Here is a 20,931-nt window from a genome sequence, read left to right on the forward strand (position 1 = left end):
TTATAAAAACATGCAAAGTGTTTTCGTTCGTCTGCATGTATGTGCTTAAATACATGGAATGCAACTTTTTGTGGTTTTGTGTTTGCATACGATTCCTTGCCTTAAGGATAACTGTGTTGATGACAGTGAGCTGCATTTTTCCAAACCTCTCTAGACCGGATAATGCTCATTGCGTTCACCACAGCAGCTTCCGTTGGTTGGTTGGAAATGACAAGATGGCGGCTCGTCCAGATAACAGACGAAAACACGTTTGGACACTTAAAAAAAAATAAAATAAAACGTTTGGACACTTATTCCCTGATTCCTTCAAAATTTTAGACTTTTTTTGCAATCCTTATTTTTATCGAAACAGTTACAAAACATGTTTATTTCATTGCAAATTTAATAGTTGTGATATTTTTAATACGAATGTTACTTGTTAGAACTTCATGAGAAACTAAAACCAACAGTCGAGTTTTCGACAAACGGTTTAAACGATTCTTATCTCAAAACAAATTAGGAACCCCTTTTTCCAATGAACAAGTACTTTTAAATGTTTTGCTGACATTTGTCTCCTCAAAGGCTACAAAAAAAGTATTAATAAATGGCATTGAGTGCAAAGCTCAGATTTACCACAAATGTAGATCTCAAACAGCTTTTTATTACATTTTCAATCAATAACAGTACAATTTAGTACAGTATCTATCTTGCATCCAGCTCACCAGGGAACACCAACGGACAGAAATGAAATACAAAAAAAAGTGAAAAGGTACATAAGGGTGCAGAGCTCTATAATATTAATGGAAATAGAAAAAGGAAATCCATCTCGGCTGAATTGCATTTTCACTTGTGGCCATACACAAATACATCACATTTATTGTACATCATTGCAGAGAAAAAGAAAAGTGAAAACATGTCACAACTTTAACAAAAGTGCTTCTGTATACAGTGAATTGTTGTCATTCGGATTTTCCAAATTTTCGATTTAAGACCAAGAAATAAAAATGTACAAAAGTTTTAGTATAGACAATGTGAGGACATTTTGTTCTATTGAGAGTGAGGATTTAAAAGGAGAGAAAAGTACTTGTCAAAGACAGAATTCAAACAGGTATTGGCATAATTATTACAAAAATGGCATTAATAGAACTGGTAAGCGTAATTTACACTAAGTATGCAATCAATGTTTCTTCCGCCATTTTTGCTCATTCTGGTGCATAGCGTTACCAGTATTAGTTGCAGAGTCTGGACAAAGGGCCTCTTCACAACCAATTCTCCACTTCAGGTAACAAAAAAAAAAAAAAAAAAAAGAATTTGCACCACTGAAAGCAGGTCTACAGCATGCACAACAAAATGAACCTCATGGCAGACAAAATTAAATGTCATAACTTAAAATAGACCATTATTTTCAGACATTGATTTGTACATTTCATTCAGTTGCGACTGCAGTCCCAAGCAAAAGCAAGTGTCTATTTAGTCAGACGAGGTGTTTCGATGTGGAATTGGAATAGAAAATCCTTTCAAACATTTCAAATAGGCCTCAGATTTTGACACGTGATCCTACCCAAGCATGGTCAAGGTTTAAATTATCTGCATTATTTGCTTGCAACTCTTTTTTTTTTTTTTTTTTTGTACTGGAATGAGCATTCAAAATTTATATCAGGTGCTTGGTTAGTTAACATAGCAATAGTTGAAAGGCAAAGCTTATGTGCAAAAAGCTGTGATGAAACAAACAAAAAAAAGCTAGAATATAAATACATTATGGACATTTTGAAAGCCGTGTAATATGATCCAAGCTTTACATGTTTTCCTTATGCATTTTATATGATTTTCACCTGGAATAGAAAGACTAGCTGTAATTCAAACATATCTAAAACCACTGAAGGAATATGACAAAAATAAAGCCATCAAGAATAACAAACCATCAGAATAGAAATCTTAAAAAAAAAAAAAAAAAAAAGAAAACAAAAAAGTTAAATAATTTGTACAATTACACTCCAACATTTGCTTTCAAGACGCACACATTTGCATGGGATGAATAGTGTTGTTTTCTCTTTCAAGGTAACATAAAATGGTCCAAGAAGGAATGCACAAGTTTCTGATTTGATACCACAGGAGATCCTTTTTTTAACTAGGTGATAAAACAATTGTGCTCTTCTTTGTGTAGGAAAGGCATTGGTTTCCCTTCGTTTTTGTGGTGTCCAAGTCAGTTTTAACAGTGTTGAAGAAGATGCTGTGAACATTCTCAAGTTATGGTCTTCCAGTCAACTTTGGAGTTAAAAGAACATCTGGGAAACAAACAAACAACTTTAGGATTAAAAGAAACCGATATGTTTAGTTTGCCCGATGTAACTTTCATTGAACACAAAAGAATCCTAAAAGTAAAGATGCGGTTTGTGCTGCCAGCTTTGAATAAGCTGATTAGGGGTGCAATTAAAATGCTGTCCTCGTGTCAGCTTGCTGTATTGGCTGGTTAGCTATAGGGTAGTTGAACAGCTAAGAGGTAAAAAATTTAATTGTTGTTAAAGAGCGAAGCGTTAGTCAAGACTCCATACTCCCCCAGGTATCCAGTGAAACACTAGCTTTTTATGAGAACATCCTGCAGTTTAGCAGGAATTACCCATCTTCCATCAGTCCCATTCAACTCTCCGGAACGCTTCCAGCCAATACGGCACTGGCAGACTGTGTCGCTGTGTGCTTACCCTCTATAGTTTGGATTCTAGGGGCTTACCAAACACAAACAAAAATTAAAAATTTACACACAAAAAAAAAGAAAAAAGAAAAAGAAACTAAACAAAAAAAACTAAACTAAAATAAAACCTTCAGGCTTCAATTCCAGATCTTCAGAAAACTGTCCCAGGATCCTGTTGCAACTGCCATACCGTCATCAGTAACTCCCAGGCAGCTAACACGGTTGTCATGTCCAGCCAACACACCTAAACAAGACCCACACATTTTATATAGTTTAGGATGATTATTGGATTTATAACTGGAATCAGTGTGCTGGCCACTAACCTGCACGGTCTGCTTTTAGTGTGTCCCACACATTACAGTTGAAGTCGTCGTATCCAGCCAGGAGCAGACGTCCGCTCTTTGAGAATGCAACTGAGGTGATGCCACATATGATGTTGTCGTGGGAGTAGATCATTAATTCCTGATCAGCACGCAGATCAAACAGTCTGCAGGTAGCATCATCAGAGCCCGTGGCAAAGGCATTGCCATTAGGGAAGTACTAAAAGAAAGTAACAATGAAAAATTAGCAACTGGTAAAACCAGAATGGTTGACATTTTTAGATCTCATCTTGCTGGCATTAAAAAAAAAAAGAATTGTAAAAAATTTAACGTTTCACAATAAGTGGTTTAAGCCAACATAACACATGACTGTTTTAGTTTACAGCCTGTATAAGACACCAACTGAGAAGTTTGACATCAGCAGTGTGAGTTTGGTTTTCTTTGTGTTCTAGACATGCTCTCAGGAATACAAGCAATGTGACCAATCTTAACTCTAGCATCATGTTTTCACACACTGTCTCGAAAGACCAGTCAGGTGAATAACTTACACAGATGGCATTGATGTCAGACTCGTGACCAGTGAACGTCTGTCTGCACATGCCCTCCCGGATGTCCCAGAGTTTAGCAGAGGCGTCGCAAGCACCAGAGACGAATAATCGGGAGTCCGGAGCCAGAGAAAGACTCATGACATCCCCTGTGTGTCCCGCAAATGTAGTTGTCTGCTGCCCTGTTTCAATGTCCCAAAGTGCACTGCAAATCAAACAACAGAGCTCAGTTTCATTTCTTCAAATTCTTGATGTTGCTCAAAAATGCTGATTTGAACATTTGTCAGAGGTGTTTACCAAGTGGTATCTCCAGAGCTTGTAACAATCTGGTTGTCATCAAGGAAACGACAGCAGGAAAGGTATCCTGATATTTAAGAACATTACACAGCTTTAGTAGTCATCACTACAGTGCTAGCACATAAGCTGCACAGATGAATCCAGCAGACTTCAATTCAATACAAAAATCAATACTTAAATGCAACTGCATCTGTGGAAAAGTCTGTCAAATCAATTCTAAAAGGGATATCAGTTAAAAAATAAATAAAAAAAGAATGGATGAAATACCTGTATGTCCGGCCAGTTCACGGCTCACGCGTACATTGCCCTCACGTGTTTTCAGGTTGTAAATGGAACAGATGTTGTCTAAGCCACCACAGGCAACATAATTTCCTGATGGGGCATATGCACAAGTCATGACCCAGGAGGATCGAAGAGGAATGGCATGAACCTGTAAAGAGCAGAAACAAGCACACAGTTAACATGATCGGATTCCAGTTAGAAAAGGGGAAAAAACTTAAGGACACTAACCTCATCTTATCAAGCAAAAACATTCTACAAAAGCCCATAAAGATTGTATAACCCATAAGTTAATCATACAACCCTTGGTCTTTATTCACAGCTAATCCTTTATCTTGAAATGAGGCATGGGACTAAATTCTACTGGGACGCATCAAAAATTACAGCCAGAAGGGCAGCAGGTTCAACTGCACACAGAGGTAATTACATACATGCTGCTGTAAAACAGATTGTGTCACATTTAACATAATGGTGAGCAAAGCTACCAATAGAGTTATTTTACAGTAAACTTCTAAGAGTCCATGAGAACTATCAAGCCAAACCCCATATTAAAAAGCAGGATGTCTTTTAGGAAGTATAAAACCGTTTACCATCCCATCCAAACTGCATTACTCAGTCTGTGGTTCGACTGTTTGAAAGCAAATATTTGAAATCAAATACTATTAGAAAAGATCAATAATGCGTAAAACATGGTAATTATGTGGGAAGATTTCTGAAGAAGTAAAGCCCAATCATAATGGGGAAGAGTGAATCTCCATACTTAGCAATTCAAGCTTATATAAGCAAAAAAATAAAACATAAAATAAAAAGAAAGATTCCAGCATCAGCAGGCATCTAATGTGAAGAGAAGAACCCACCACAGATGTTCCTACAGGTGAGTTTCTCCACAACAAATTCAAACTTTTAATCACATCAAGTATTATCCATTAAGTATTTTAATCTCAAGGTCGTGTTGGTCTTTTAGTTCGGACACACACAATTCTTTATCTTCTCTATATTGACATTTTCAAGCCCCTGTGGCTCTTAGTTAATTGTTGATTTGTCCCGATGTTATCAAATCTTTATTGTCAGGATGATTTTTCATTTGATGAGTTAAAAAAAAAGCAGGACTTGCCTTGTTTGTGGTATAACTGTCCCAAATAATGAGCTTCCCATCTTGAGAGGCGCTGACCAGGAGTCTAAAAAGAAAAATCAATGGCTTTATGACTATAACAGATAAAGGTCAAAAGTCAATTAGTTTTTGATCTGTAGTTTATTGCACTTTTAGCTAGTGAGACAAAAACCTCACAGTCCAAAATGTAGCATATTAAATGGAATCCATAAAAACATTATTTTAGATTAAGGGTAAAATTAAGGCTAATATTACTGTCAGCAAAATATTGTCTTAAAAAAAACTATGTAATGGCATACCTCGAGTCTGAACCCCAGTGCATGGCATAGATTTTAGCCAAATGACCCCGCAGTGTTCGTCGTGTACGCATCTGAATTCGCCCGACAGGGTCAATATTAGCTGTGATCTGAAAGACAGTATCATACATGTAGTGGGTTACTTTCAATGATCAAATGCCTTCAAAGCTAAATATCACAAAGTTAAAAAAAAACAAACGTACCTGCGATAGCGTGGCATCTGCACAAGCTTTCCTAGCATCCTGGAAATAAGTAAGAGTCAGCTTTTAATGCATAATATTAACACATCACAGTTTCATGACCAAAAATTGTTTTTTAGTGGCCTTTTCCACAGTCACCGTTTTGCCTATCCCTGATCTAAAAGTCCTCATATCTCATTCATGGTACTGAGTCATGTTGTAGGTGTTTACACAGCATCGCTGTGCGTTAAACACTTTTAACAGCCAAACTGTCCCTGTAGCAACAGTTAAAAGGACAAAATATCTCACACAAAACATCCAAAAACAGGAAACTTGTCTCTAACCAGATATTCAAAGATGCTGGTAACATTATTTCACACACCCACCCACCCCCACACACAAAAGCCAAGTGCTGTATGGGAAAACAAATAGTGTCACTTACTCTGATCTGATTTTTGAGTTGCTCTGCCTCTTGGCGCAACTGTTCCAGTTCACTCATTGTAATCCGCCTTATTTATAACCTTACTCCAACAACCAGGGTACTTTTGATCTATAGAGAAAATGAAAACCACAGAACAAGACACACACATTCACTCGTGTTTATTCTGAACTTTAACTTCTGTTTACAGTCAAGAAAACAGTTAAACAGTTTTAAAGTGGGAGCATTAATACATTTGCCTGGATATAAAAAAAAACGATTTGTTGACTCTTCAGGTTTCATTTAACCCTTGTGCTATCTTGTGGGGTCCAGATGACCCCACTCCCAACGTTAACGTGCCTCCAATGCATGACCAAGGCATGACCCCACAAGATAGCACAAGGGTTAAGGTAGACATTCTGGTTTTTGATCAACTCAAACTTATTTTAAATGCACAAAAATGTTAAACTTAAAACCATTTTTTTCTCTCCAAAAAGGTAAACATGTACAGTTCCACAATACATATACTATATATGTCATGGACAGGGACAGAAGAAATATGATCAGACAAAGCAAACAATTAAAAACAATACTAGAAAAAGGAAATAGTTTAACTGAATGGAATAATAGATGCCAAAGACATTTCTTCACATTTTCTCAAATGTTATCTGATTTTTTTTTAAATACTAAAGTCACAATTTAATATAATCGGACCGGACTTTAAATTTAAATTCTATACATTACTAAATAGGTTCTATGACAGAAACTTGTGGTTTATTACATTTGTAAGACACAGTAGAGTTATGTTAAAAAGAAAAATCAAGGCAAACATCATCACGTGCCTTATTAAATGCAGGCCTGTTGCATTTTAAGATGCTAATATTAAGAAGATTGTTTACATTTATTTGACCAAAACATTAAAAAATGAAGATACTCCACAATGTTTCTCTTTTAAATCAGCATGGAATTTTATATTAGTAAAACAAAATATTCCCTCTAAGTTTTGTTTGTACAGGAGTATGTTTCCTTCAAGATTGAAACCGAACAATCCTTGGACAAATAAACGTGGGGACTTCTGCACTTCTACATTAAAAGGGAGTCTCCTTTCAGGGAGACGTTATGGATTCTTTTTTTGAATTTGAGAAAAAATATTCTTCTTTGACACCTGCGTCTAATTGTTTCAAGACTATTTATCTACTAATATGAATCAAGTAAAAGACCTTTGAATAGAAGAGAGATGACAGAATTTTACCTAACTTCAAGGCTCTAAAATATTAAGTGGTTTACATTAAGCAAAAGACATCCAAGTCATGGTAGTCCTGAGTATCAGTGCCAAGTACCATAACATTTCAAACCACTGGGTTTGGTAAAGAATCACAATGCACTCACAGGGGTGGATCAGATAAGTATTGTAATATCATGGAGATGCGACAGAATTACTCCAAATTCTTTGATACAGATATCTGGAATTTGACTTCAGTTATCAAATAATAATTTTCCAACAGCAGTTTTAAGAAACTTTTTTAATACATTAAACAAAAAAAGTTTCATTTATTAGTGTTGGTTCTTTTTATCAGGCTCTGTCAACCCAATGTACAAACCAACAGACAGAAAAACGAAAAGTAGTTAACAAGTTAGTTTTAATAAAGTTGAAGTAGTATACTTTGGAATAAGTGAGGCCTGATGCAGTTGATCACATGAATGAAGCATATTGTGTTTACAAGCCCAATAACATTGACAAAATGATTCTCCTAGGTTTCAAAATGATGCCCTGAATGAAAATGATTCTTTGGATAACAGATGGTGCTAAGGTAATTTAATCAGTACTTGAAAAGTATTTAATTTAATACAGTCCCATAGCACTTCACTTCCACCAACTCTTGTGATCAGCAATTCTCTGAATTTATAGTAAGGGGCAGTTCTTTTTACAACTTAAAACACACAACAGTTGTTACCTGATGCTTTTAGTTTACTTCAATTTAGGTCCACTGAATAGTCTGTCTGGTTTCACACTGTCATGTACTGGACCAGGGTTCACTAGGAAGTAACCTATTACACTTTATTTCTACAATAGGTGAGCTTTTCCCCCAAAATCTTAATTTTCCATTTAATCTAAAATGACTATGACAATGTCTTCTGGTACAAACAGCCTCAGGGTAAAAACGCAATCTAAACATTCCCCAACTTTACATAACAAAATGATATTCCACCTTGACTTAAAAAAAAAAAAAAAAAAAAGTAACTTAGCCTTCAGAACAAACCTAGAATTATAAGGGAACTGTAAATCAGATATGCACCAAGTCCAATTTTTGTAGGTCCAAAGCCAGCATGAAAGCTGGGATGTGGAGACTAACAAAAATTAAAATAAAGTGGTAAAATATATATATATATATATATATATATATATATATATATATATATATATATATATATATATATATATATATATATATATATATATATATATATATATATATATGTTTATACTGTTTAAAATGTCGGACTATTCTTGTTTCAGAAAATGTCATTTAAGGGAATTAAAATATTTCACTGCAAAAATGAACCTATTAGCCATCACCATTCTCTCTGTGATGGAATAAACGCTGGTTCCAATAGACGCCTGCCGCTAATAAACGCCGGGCCGGCTGCCATATTTTTAGAATAAACGGCGGGGCTACCATTGGAAGATATACGGAATGCAAAATACAGGCAGCAACAAACATGAGCCAACTGATCTGCACTTTGAAAGCCAGGCTTTCCTTTGTTTTAAAGAAGTAGATGCAGATGACACTTGCATAGTAAACATGTCGGTGTTCCTCCATCTCACCAGCGGGGCAACCCCATAGAGAACATAGGCAACAAAACAACCAGCTACACACAGCATAAAGACACAACTATGTGTTTTATTATGTGAAAATGTACGACTTTTATGCAATAACTCAACTGTTGATCAACCAGATTTCTCTACAGAATTCTCCTTAATATTTTACAATGTTTACGTTGTTTCTTTTTAAACCAAACTAATTAAAAAAAAAGCAATTTGTCGGGTTGAGGGAGTTGAACATTTTTTGCAATGAGGAATAGGAAGAAAAAAAAACAATACTTCAGTGGATGCTTTCAGTTAAGAGTTGTTCTTCCCCATCACTTCTCTTATCCCAAGCGCCTGATCAGGGTCAGCTGACTGCATGATAAACAATGAGCAGTGGCAAACAGCCTGGAGTTGCAGCTCACTTGCTAATTTTAAATCCCTTAGGGATTTGGTGTCTTTCGAATGCGTCTTACTTTATTAAAATAGTCTAGAAATAAATGTAGCCCATCTAAAAAAGAAAATTCCTGCCCACGGAAAAGCAGTCTGATCAAATCTGTATTGTTAAACTATGATAATGCAACGTTTCCCAGGTTTTAAGCTGGATCACAGAGAAGGCCATAACCAGCAATATCACTAAGCAACCCCATAATCCTAAAAGCTTAAATCCTCATTCAATGAGTCTCTAATCCTATCCATGTCCACTAAGATAAGTAGTTTGAAAGCCAGTCCTGGCATTAGAAATATGTTTTCTGAATCAAAAGGATGACTCTAAACGTATTTATTTCACACATATAAAAACTAATCCAGGCACTTGCTTTGAGAAAGTGCCTGGATTTTTTGCCAGAGTGTTTAATAAACCATCAACCAGACCAGTACTTAAAACTAAAGTCCAAAGCGATGTTCAAATATTTCCATAATGGTGGAAAACTAAAATGAAACTTAAAATTTCTAGAAAAAAATGACTTACATTTTTGTTTTTAATCAACAGATATAGAGCTGTAAATTAAATTCACCTTTAGTACAAAGCCCAACTGTTAAAGAGTAGGGTTTGGATAGTCGACTTCATGCAAAGTAGCTCTGTGATGATTTGCCTACAACACAGTTGCAATCAAATAACACAATTTGAATCTTATTTGAACAGCAAGAGAACAGCTACTTTTAGTTTGGCTTTCCTTTCCCTTTATGGTTCGATTATTCATTGGAAAAGACACATGTCAGACGGTCCTGACATGTTTTCCTAATCCTAACTAGAAGAATGTTTCATATCGAGGTTATTCTAACTAAATGTGTACTAGTACGGGTGGATATCCAAGACGCTGCAGCTGAGCGCCATCTTGCAGACTCCTCTTTGCTAGTTAGCTTCGCTAGCAGGCTTTTAGGTGTAGGCCCGAAGGCAGCAGGAAGCCCTACAATACTGTCCAGTTTGGTTCTCGATTTCACTAGTTTGCATACAGACTACAGCATAATTGCTGAAGACTACTTGAAATAAAACTTGAAACCGTTGCACACAGGCCGCATGTCATTATGATCTATTCGAAAGAGCGTTTACCACAAACATTTCAGGGAAGACTCCGGTGCTCTTCCGCAATTATAAGGACTGTTGTGTAGTTTGAGCTTGTAAATGAACAGTGGAGGAACGTTTAACTGAACGAGCATTTGAGCTGAAGAAATCCACTTAAATACTAACAATCTTGTTAAACGTTCCAGTCTGCACCTAATGTGATTACAAACAACCTTAAGTTTACTTTGTCTATTTTGTGTAGTTACTTGGAGCCTGTAAAAACTGCAAGGTCGGGCGACAGTGGCCTCTTTTCCCCAATCCAGATAGCAACACGTGCAATAAGTGACGGAATTTTAAAGTAAAAATGAAGACTTCCCCGTATGTATGAATGTAGATTCAACAAATACCTGAGTTACCAACCAGCATTGTTGAATCAGGTGAGCACCAGGCTAGCCTGAAACTGGATATCAACACAACTAACTAATATCTATAGCTATCTATATATCTATAGATATATCTATATCTCCCAACTGTCGTCAACTGTCCCGTGTTTTTTGATCAATTTGTCCGCCGAATGCTTTTCGGTCCAGTCCACCGAATTGCAGGTATATGTCTAATACTGTTAATTGAAGGCGATTTGAGGCGTCTTTCGGCTGCCTACAGTTACTTTAGAGCGCCATGTTTTAAGGCAGAGAAGCAACTTTACTACTAGGCCATGACTGAAGCGGTCTCTCGCTGGCCAACATTGACGTTTCTTCCACGGAAATTTCAGGCTGATAGTAACAAAAGTCAACTTATCTCGATTGATTTAGTTCAAAGTAGCGCAACAGTTAATAGAATATATACCCGTTTGCTTTCTGAGGAGAAATGGCAGATGTAAAAGCATAACTGAGCCTTTGAAACTCGTATCGACTTATGACTAAATAGCCAGCATAACGTTAGCTAATCGTTGCTAACTAATGGCCACAGAGCTAGAAATCGCTACCCCACCCCCAGACAGTCCAAACTCTAACAGAAAACCTACAATAACGTCGCAAAGGTTTGAAAATGAAAGTGCGCGAAGAGGAAAAGTACATAGGAAAAGCTTACCTGATTCACTTTACGTCTGTGTTTGGGTTTTGGCATTGACTGAAAAACAAATCGCTGTATTCCTTCGATTCACGCATCAACGAACACCACAACGCTAGCTTACTAACTAGCCGACCCAGCTAGCGTAGTTTTCCGTGGAGCAGCCCTTCCCGAACGCAGGCTACGGCTGGGGAGCTTGACAACCAGGCGAGAAGGGGAGGGTGAGAGGGGGGGGGGGATCACACCCACCAACCGTGAGCCGAGGACTGCGCCGACGGTCCAAAACGACCGACTAAAACAAACAAACGAACAAACTAGTTTCCTTCATTAATCAGGCGGGCTACTCTGTCCACTTTGCAAAGATTAACACGTTTGCTCTCCGTACTAGGACGCTGGTGCGGCCATCGAACGACGAGATGGGCGCGGTGACCCTGCAGTCGGCGCTGGGAAACCCCACGCTGCAGCAGCGGTTGGAAGGGAACCTTCGATTGTGGTATTTTAAGAAACTGGAGACGAAGCTGCTCTTCTTCGATCCATCCGTCCCTGGTTACATTATGTGTCTGTTTACAACCAATAAAACAAGATCATCTAAAACTAATAAAATGTGAAACTGTCATTTACCTACACAGTTAAGGGGTAGTTTCAGAATTGTATGATTTTTATGTTTTGCAACGTAGTAGTCTCTAACTGGCAATTACCCATCTTATTTTAAAGGCAATATAAACAAATGTCATCAATGTTTGCAGTTTTCTTATATAAATGACGTTCTTATGTCTGTTTTGAGTTTTCTTTTATAACCTGTAAAAATAATGATCTTTTTCTCAGCTAAATAAATGATTTTGGTTAGAGAATGTGTCAAGGATTTCAAGAAATTAGAAAAAAAAACTATATAAGGAATATTGTATTGATTATTCTTTTATTTCTTCATGCAATTGGCAATTTCTGGAGTATGAAAAAATGCAGGTGTTTTAAACTGGAATTTACGTATTATTTACCCACAAATAATTTTTTTTTTAATTTATTTTTAACAACATTTTAATTTTTTTAAACAAGGGTTTTGGTGAAATTCTAAGGGGTGCCGTCTGGAAAGCTGCACAGTCAAATAAATATTTAAATATTCATTTTCCAAGGTTTTCAATAGACCAATAAATCCTCTCAAGTTTAATATCCCATGAATTAAGGCATAAACCAATAAAAATGTAAAATGGTAATGTTATTGATGTAAAAATAATTGCAATTTCAAATGCAAATAACTTATGTGGAATGCCTTTCTCGATTTCTCGTATAAAAACGTTTTTCTTTTAATTTCCTGCATTTTATTTTCCTCAAAGACTCAAAAAAATAATGGAGGCTAATTTGTGAATCCTTTTACATTTCAATTTGCTTTTAATATAATAAGTTTGAAATAACAGTTGTTTTATCAGAGTTTATTTTTTTTTGTACTATGCCTGTTTTTCCTTGCCTCCTTCCTCCTATCTAAAAAACTGTGCTCCATACCTCACTCCCCCACCCTGTCTCATTTTATGTATATATAGAAATTAATGACACTAATTTGCCAACTCAACATTAATTTCATTCAATAAGAAATAATGTAGGCAATTAGAAATTATGTCTCAAATTGTGATGACAAGGTTTACAATACATAAATGTAATTTGTCTTTTTTCTTTTACTAAACACTCCTTAGGAAATATGATAAAATGTCAGTGGGGTTTCTGTGACACAAATGGACCATAATATGCAACTGAAAGAGAAAAATCAAAAAGTTTAAATCATTTTTCACCCACTTTTATGCAAATGCAGGAATATTCATTTTCTTGCTGGGTTTTTGCGAAACTCTACATAATCGTTTTATACTAGAAGATTCTTCTGAGAATAACTTGCCTAATGTTTACGCTGAAATGTCAGAAAAAATGAGGAAGTCAGATGTTTTGATAACACATCAATTATTTAGTGAAGCATAGACTCCTCCTAATAGATACTCATGTGTTTTTTGTTCACACAAAATTACAATAAATTATAAACATAGTCGTGTTATCTCAAAATTCCACAAACTGCTTTGAAGGATGGTGATATTTTATCTTAAACTTTGAGCAGACTGCTTAGAGCAGAAATGCTCTCACTGGTGTGATCAGTGTCCATGTGGGTAATTAGCAAATCAACCCTCTGAGTGCCTTTAAAGACCTTCATCCAGGCTTTGTATACTCTCCAGTAGAGGCACATTAGCGGTGTGGTAATGATGGGAGGAAATCACTCCATCATTCCATGTCAGGCCACCCTTCATTTATTTCCCTCTGTTAATGTACAAACGAAAAAAACTAACATTATAGTCTGTCATCCTTTCTGACATATTTTACTTCATCATTTAGAATGATGCTCACCTAAAATGGTTCAAACCAAAATATTTTTAGAATTAAACTATTGTTTAATTGTCAAAAGCTGCAGCCCCAAGAAGAAACCCCCAAGCCTAAGTCTGTTTTATATGGACAAGCACACAAACAGAATAAATCGGGATCATTTTGTCTTCCTTTTCATGTGTGAAGAAGAGGTAAATAAACATTTGAGAACAGAGGAATTAAACGAAATCAACAGTTAAATGAAAAATCTGTCCTTCTGACAGAGTGTGCTTTGGCACATGATCAGTTGCTGAAATTATACACTGAACAAAAATATAAAAGCAACCCTTTTGTTTTTAGCTCTTGATTTTGCTCTTATTTATCATGAGATAACCTCAAAGATCTGAAAATGTTTCTACAAAATAATAATTATCTTTTCAAATATTGTTCACAAATCCGTCTTCATCTGTGATAGCGAGCACTTTTCCTTTGCTGAAAAAATCCCTCCAACCTGACAGAATGATTATTGCACAGGTGTGCCTTAAACTGTCCACAATAAAAGGCAACTCTGAAACGTGCCTTCTTTGATGGGGGGGGGGGGTCTGGTTAGTATCTGGTGTGACCACCATTTACCTCATGAATTGCGACACATCTTCTTCGCATAGAGTTGATCGGGTTGTCTATTGTGGCCTGTGGAATGTTGGTCCACTCTTCAATGGCTGTGCAAAGTTGATGGATATTGGCAGGAACTGGAACACGCTGTTGTATACACCCATCCAGAGCATCCCAATCATGCTCAATGGGTGACATGTCTGGTGAGTATGCTGGCCACGAAAGAACTGGGATGTTTTCATCCTTCAAGAATTGTGAACAGATCCTTGCAACATGGGGCTGTGCATTATGCTACAACATGAGGTGATGTTCTTGGATGTATGGCACAACAATAGGCCTCAGGATCTCATCCCAGTATTTCTGTGCACTCAAAATGACATCAATAAAAGAAACCTCTGTTCTTCATCCATAACATACACCTATGCTTACCAGAACCCCACCGCCACCATGAGCCACTCCACAACCTGATCAATTCTTTGTGAAGAAGACATGTTTCACTGCATGAGGTCAACAGTGGTCAGACAGACCAGTAGTGATGGCTGTTTTCTGGAACATTTTGAATCTCCAGTGGAGCTTTTGTTTCAAAACATTGTTCTATGCTCTGATCAAACCAGTGCGGTCGTGTGACTGTTTCATTTGGTGTTCTATTACGTCACCAGCTGTTCCGAAACGTCAGGTAAAGATGAATTGGGGTTTCCTTCTGTAATACTAGATATATTTTTCCAGTTTCAAGTTTAAACTTTCATGGGAGTTCAAACAAGAGAAAAAGGCGAGAGGGGCTTTAACTGCCTTAAAATATCTTCTTGGGATCCTCTGGATCTCTTTGAGGAAACATTTTATAACAATACAATTTGGAAAAATTATGGATGTAGTGATTGGTAATAATGGTTCGTGACCGCAGACTGTTCAAAAGGGGCAAGAGAGAGGAGATCAAGACCATGATCTTTTCTACCACCAGGGGTTAACACAATTACCTCAGTTTGACTTTCATTTAGGCCAAGAAAGTTAGCCGACACCCACGACGTAACTTTAGCATGGCAGTCAATCACTCTGATAATCGTGAGGTCGGATCTCTTACATTTAGGGACATAAATTTGGCAGTCATTGGCATAAAGGTGAAAGTTTGCCTTATGCTTCCGAAACAGAATTCCCAGCGTCAGCAAGTAAATAAAAAATTGCAATGGACCAAGAAACGACCCCTGAGGGACCCCCCACTTCAGAGGGTAACACTTGGATGAGTGAGGGCCCATTTAACACAGAAAGACCTATCTATAAGGTAAGACCAAATCCACTGTAGGGCTTCCCCGGATAGCCCCGTCCATTGTTCTAGCCAGCCAATCAGGATCTCATGAATAACTGTGTCTAAAGCTACAGTTAGATCCAATAATAAAAGAACAATCAGTTCACCTGGATCAGTTGTCAGAACATAATTTAAAAAAAAATAAAAGTGGGGTCTCTGTGCTATGTCCAGACCTGAACCTTGACTGTAAATGTTCTAGGATCTCATGTGCATTTAGGAAAGTGATCAACTGTTTATAGACACTAGCTGCGGTTACATGGACAAAAGTAATCAGAATAAATGCCTGATCAGAATAAGTAAACATTCGGATCCAAATTTCCTTCGGATCGTGATAGGGGTAGTATTATGCCGTTTTGTTGATCCAAACGTGGTGCATGTTAACAGTTTGTTCTGAATGTGGGTCACTACTGCACTGGCTTTTTTGTCATGCTTAGATGGTGTGGTGCTCCAGAGAACGCTTCAGAGTGCAAACAGGACCGGTGTAGGTACCAAAACTGTTTGGCCTGCAATTAGTGTTCGAGGGCCTGATACTAATGATGACGTCACACTACGGTAACCTCACTTGGACAAACTACGTAGCGTCGAGATCTCCTCGAGCACTTAATATTTTCATTTTATGTTTCATTTTGTAACCTAAACTTCTTATCCCTTATAAAGTGTGTATGACAAATATTGTTTGTCTGAAATTATTGTTTGAACCGTGTCTCCCAAGACATTTGTATTTCAGAGCTGAGGAGCTGCTTTGGGGCGGTGTGTGAGTTGGCAGAGGCAGCTTTTGAGTGCAGAAATGCTGCTCTGCACAGTCCTGAGAAACCGTGTAAACAGTCATGTGAATTTGTGGTATCCGTCGTGTCCAGACAAAATAAAGGTTGATTACAGGTCATCCATGTTTCTCATGAAGAATCATATTAGCGTGTAAACAATCGTACCGTAATTAATTTTTTCTTTGTACCGTAATTTGTCCAGACCGATCACTATCTTACACGTCATCGGACCAACATACACCCAAACAAATAGTGTGACATCATCATTAGACGCAAGCCCCCAAACACTTATTGCAGGCTGAACAGTTTTGGTACCTACACCAGCCAACTGCTTCACGCGAGCGAGGTATGTCTCTGAGCGGAGCAGCCTGACTCGTAGCATCGTTTTGGCAGTCAGGGGAGGGGACTTTGTTACGGTGTGGTGCTCCAGAGGAGGCTTCAGTCCGTCCTGCTGCTCCGCACAGTTCTGAGAAACTGTGTAAACAATCATGTGAATTTGAATTACCAATCATTTCCAGACAAGATGACGGCTGATGTTATTTCCACATATCGACGTACAGCCAAGATGCACATTGTGGTATCGCCTGGATTTTTTAAGTTCATCCAAAGGTAAATGTTGTTGTTGGCACATATTAGCCTAGTCCTAACCCTTCTTCTGGCACCGTCCGGCCAAGCACAAAGCGCTGGCCACACGGATTTAAAAAATTATGAGCGAACAGGCCCCTTAATAATAATCATAACAATGATAAAAGCATGTTTAGAAGACCAACTCACTTAATGCCGCAGCTTTGTTTGTTTCCAACGGAACTCACTATTTCTTCTTCTATGGCCGTCTCCGGTATTTTGGATCGTTCTGTCCATGTCAAAAATGATTTATTCCGACAGAAAGTGTGGCGTATGTAAACATTTTTTATAAACGGATTAAGTTTTTCTGGGACCATGTACACATTTCAATTCTAATCCGATCTTTGATCCGATCAAAGATATTTTGCACATGTAACCGCAGCTAATCTTCTCAAGGACTTTAGCACAAAACGGGAGGTTGGATATTGACTCATAGTTTGAAAACAAAGCAGTATCAAGCCCTTGTCTTTTCAGCAGTGGTCTCACTACCACCTGTTTAAAATTGAGTGGAACCTGAGTAGATGTAAGACTAGTGTTAATAAGAATTAATAATTAAAACTGCAAAGACTTTCAAAAAAACAGCTGTCCAACAAGGAATCGCCGGCACTTCCAAGCATTCCGGGTTCAATGGCTCAGTATCCAACCGAACAACCAGAGAGGTGGACCAAAAGGTTTAGATCCAACAAAGTGTCTCAGTCATAAGGGAGGAGGGCAACAGTATTTTGCACTGGCCATTGTAAAAACAATAAAGCAATAAAAAGTTGAGCGACAGACAGACGGCATGCCATGATCATCAGTGCCATCTTCCCAAAATGATGAGTGACACGATGACACTCAGCTGTGCTCAGTCACACCTGGTCAGCATAAAAGACCAAGTTTTGGACTTGGGTGGGAAACAGAAAGGGGAGCAGACTTGGAGACGAGGTTTGGGCAACAGACCGAACTTGGTCCACGCCGAGACAGGACTGGTGAGCTGAAAGCGCACAGAGAAGGATAGCGAAGCATCTAGCCTATCCAGCCCTTGGACGAAGCACGCTACGGAGGAGACTCATTTCAGCGCTTGGTCGGGTAAAGGGACGTAAAAGCATCACCGTGTGAACATAAGGGCAGATGCTGTCGTAGCTCGACATTGTTGGTTTGTTTTTCTAGAGTCCGCCTGGAGGGGAGGACCAGGAAGTACAGCTGCCAGTGCAAGCCGCGACAAGTAGGAGGAGTTCACTGACCTGGGGGAGCCCGGATCCCTCCCAACCTCCCCCCTAATGAACATTGTTGCTTGTATTTTTTTCTTTATTTCAAAAGTCCTTTTTTTTTGAGCTGCGAAAGTTTTTAAAAAAAATTTAAGGAATGCAAAGCATTCCTTTTTCATTAAGAATTTTTATTGTGTTTTTTTTAAGCTCTTTAATTAATAAGTCATAGTTTTATATATTAAAACAATTGAAGTATTGAAACAAAAGTGTGCTTAATTTCCTGACCTTTTTGTGATTTTATCACAAAAAACTAGAGGGACCTGGTGGACTGCCTATCATTCTATTTTTGGCGTGGTTGACAAGATCACAATTACTCAGAAATGGATGCAACACAGGGGGCCAGCTCAGTCCTAACTGCTCAGTTTGTCACGCCGTGGTTTATGGATGCTGCTTTTATACCCAAATTTATACCCTTTGTTTTTTGGCCAGTGGTTACTTGCAGGTGGAGATGGACCCCCAGAATAAGGAAAATACTGCATTCATCCCTCGTTTTGGTCTCTATGAGTTTGAGTGTATGCCCTTTGGGCTTTGCATTGCTCTGCAACATTTTAGAGACTGATGCAGCATAGTTCGGGGAGCCTGGTTGATGACTCTATTCTGATCTTCTTAGATGATGTTGTAGTTTTCTCCCCAGATTTCAACACCCAGTTGAGACACCTGCAAGAGGTATTTCAGAGGTTGCATCAGTGTGTCTTGAAACCACAACCAAAGAAATGCAGCCTATTTCAACGCCAGGTGACCTATCTGTGCCATATCATCTGTACGAGGGGAGTAGCAACAGACCCTTCAAAACCTGCTGCTGTGAAGGACTTGCCAGTGCCCCCAGACAGTGAAACAAGTGAGATTATTCTTGGGGTTCGCTGGTTACTATTGCCGTTTCATCCATAGGTTCTCAAAGGTAGCTGCACCTCTACATACCTTGACATTCCACATGAAAAGAAAGCAACTCCAGTTGGCTGGTCAGACGAATGCCAGCAAGGTTTTGATTCTCTCGAAGAAACTGTGATCAATGCGCCTGTGCTAGCCTATGCAGACTTCTCACAGCCATTCAGGCTCTAAACTGATGCTAGCTTTGAGGGCCAGGGGGCTATTCTAGCACATGTGCAAGATGGCATGGAGAGAGTTATTATCTATGCCAGCAGAATGGCAATAACCATTCTGCAGAATGCAATAACCAGAATGCAATAACCAGAACTATAGCTCCTTTAAGCTGGAGTTGCTGGTTTCGAAAAGGGCACTTAAAATGGACATGCTGACGCCCTTTCTGGGATCCCACCAAGGTCAAAGACCCTACCTGTGTTGGCTGTGAGGGCGATTTTTTCTTTTTGCAAAGCATTCTTTTCTCATTGTGATTTTTATTTCTGTCATTTTAAGAATAAATGCAATTTTTATTGTATTTTTTAAGCTTTCTACAAATAAGGCTTAAGTTTTTATATTAATACAATTGAAGCATTCAAACAAAGGTGTGCTTAATTTCAGGACATTTTTGGGATTCTTGGACCAAAATAACCAAAAACTACAGGGGCTTAGTGGAAGCACTCTTATAAGTCCTTGGGCAAGTCCCTTTGCGCTACTGCCGAACTATGTAACCACAAGAGCCCAAAGTCTGGGTGTCCCTTTGATGGTCTCCAGCCTGAATAAAATACAGGTCTGTGTCAGGAAGGGTATCAAACATAAAAACCTCTGCCAAACCACCTGTGTGAATCTGTGAAAGCTGAGATAAAACTTGAAGGGATATGCCAAAAGGTGAACAAGTGTTAAAAAGCAGGTCAGCATTCCATCTGACTCAATGCTTCAGCCTTCTCACATGAATAGTTTGGTTAGATTAAAATGTTATATTAAACTAAAATTATGAAGTTAAAGGGCCTATGTCATGCTATATCTTAAACCTTTCAGAATAAAATATATCTATATATGTAATGATTTATTACTTTATAGAACACATTTTCTATGAAATGTGAGTTATTTTCGCTTGATCATTTTCCTACCCGGAAGTGAGACAACTCAATCTCTGAACTACAGTGCTTTCACTGTTGAAGATTACAGCTATGTTTTTTTTTTTTTATTCTTTCAGGATAAAGCGAAACATTTGAACATTGCATCATCATAAAAATAACCTGAACATGATGTCCTTGTGGTCAGAGAGGAAAATAGGAGCAGGATTTCCTTTAAAAAAATTCCTTGATCTGCGAAGTGATCTTGAATCACTCCCAAAATCTAATCAATTGTTCCTTGACCCATTTAAAAGATTTTCTAGAAATTTGGTGAAAATTTGTCCGTAACTTCTTGAGACAAGTTACTGAGAGAGAGACAGACCACGTGAAAACAGAATCTCCTCTCCATTTGTAATGAAGTACTGAGCCCGGGAATTGACATGGGTAAAATAATAAATATTCCGTTCCCACAAAATAATAATCCGTTCCCTCGAAATAACATTACATTCCCTCGAAATAATTAATTCGTGGGAACGAAATAATTATTCAGGTCATTAGTCATTCATAAACACGGATGTTAGCGATACTTTACAGCAGATACTTTCACATTTCTGTCTGTGTGTGT

At 37.9% G+C, this 20,931-nt stretch overlaps 1 protein-coding gene across 3 annotated transcripts; it reads right to left on the reverse strand.

The window, feature by feature from the left end:
- Positions 1 to 620: 620 nt before the first annotated feature.
- On the reverse strand, positions 621 to 11,936 carry LOC101168199 (guanine nucleotide-binding protein G(I)/G(S)/G(T) subunit beta-1-like). 3 transcript variants are annotated; one of them, XM_020703110.2, is made up of 11 exons: positions 11,513 to 11,936; positions 6,138 to 6,245; positions 5,720 to 5,758; positions 5,520 to 5,626; positions 5,224 to 5,287; positions 4,098 to 4,260; positions 3,831 to 3,897; positions 3,537 to 3,738; positions 2,992 to 3,208; positions 2,797 to 2,912; positions 621 to 2,264 (listed from the first exon to the last, which is right to left on the reverse strand). In XM_020703110.2, the coding sequence occupies exons 2-10, from the start codon at positions 6,192 to 6,194 to the stop codon at positions 2,806 to 2,808; spliced, it is 1,023 nt and encodes a 340-aa protein (XP_020558769.1). In that variant the 5' UTR covers positions 6,195 to 6,245; positions 11,513 to 11,936; the 3' UTR covers positions 621 to 2,264; positions 2,797 to 2,805. The 3 variants fall into 3 exon arrangements, with proteins under 3 accessions (XP_020558769.1, XP_020558768.1, XP_004068666.1); XM_020703109.2 differs by having other exon boundaries at positions 621 to 2,702; XM_004068618.4 differs by having other exon boundaries at positions 621 to 2,912.
- Positions 11,937 to 20,931: the final 8,995 nt, after the last annotated feature.

The sequence above is a fragment of the Oryzias latipes genome, chromosome 5 (genome assembly GCF_002234675.1).
Source record: "Oryzias latipes chromosome 5, ASM223467v1".
Classification (NCBI taxonomy): domain Eukaryota; kingdom Metazoa; phylum Chordata; class Actinopteri; order Beloniformes; family Adrianichthyidae; genus Oryzias; species Oryzias latipes.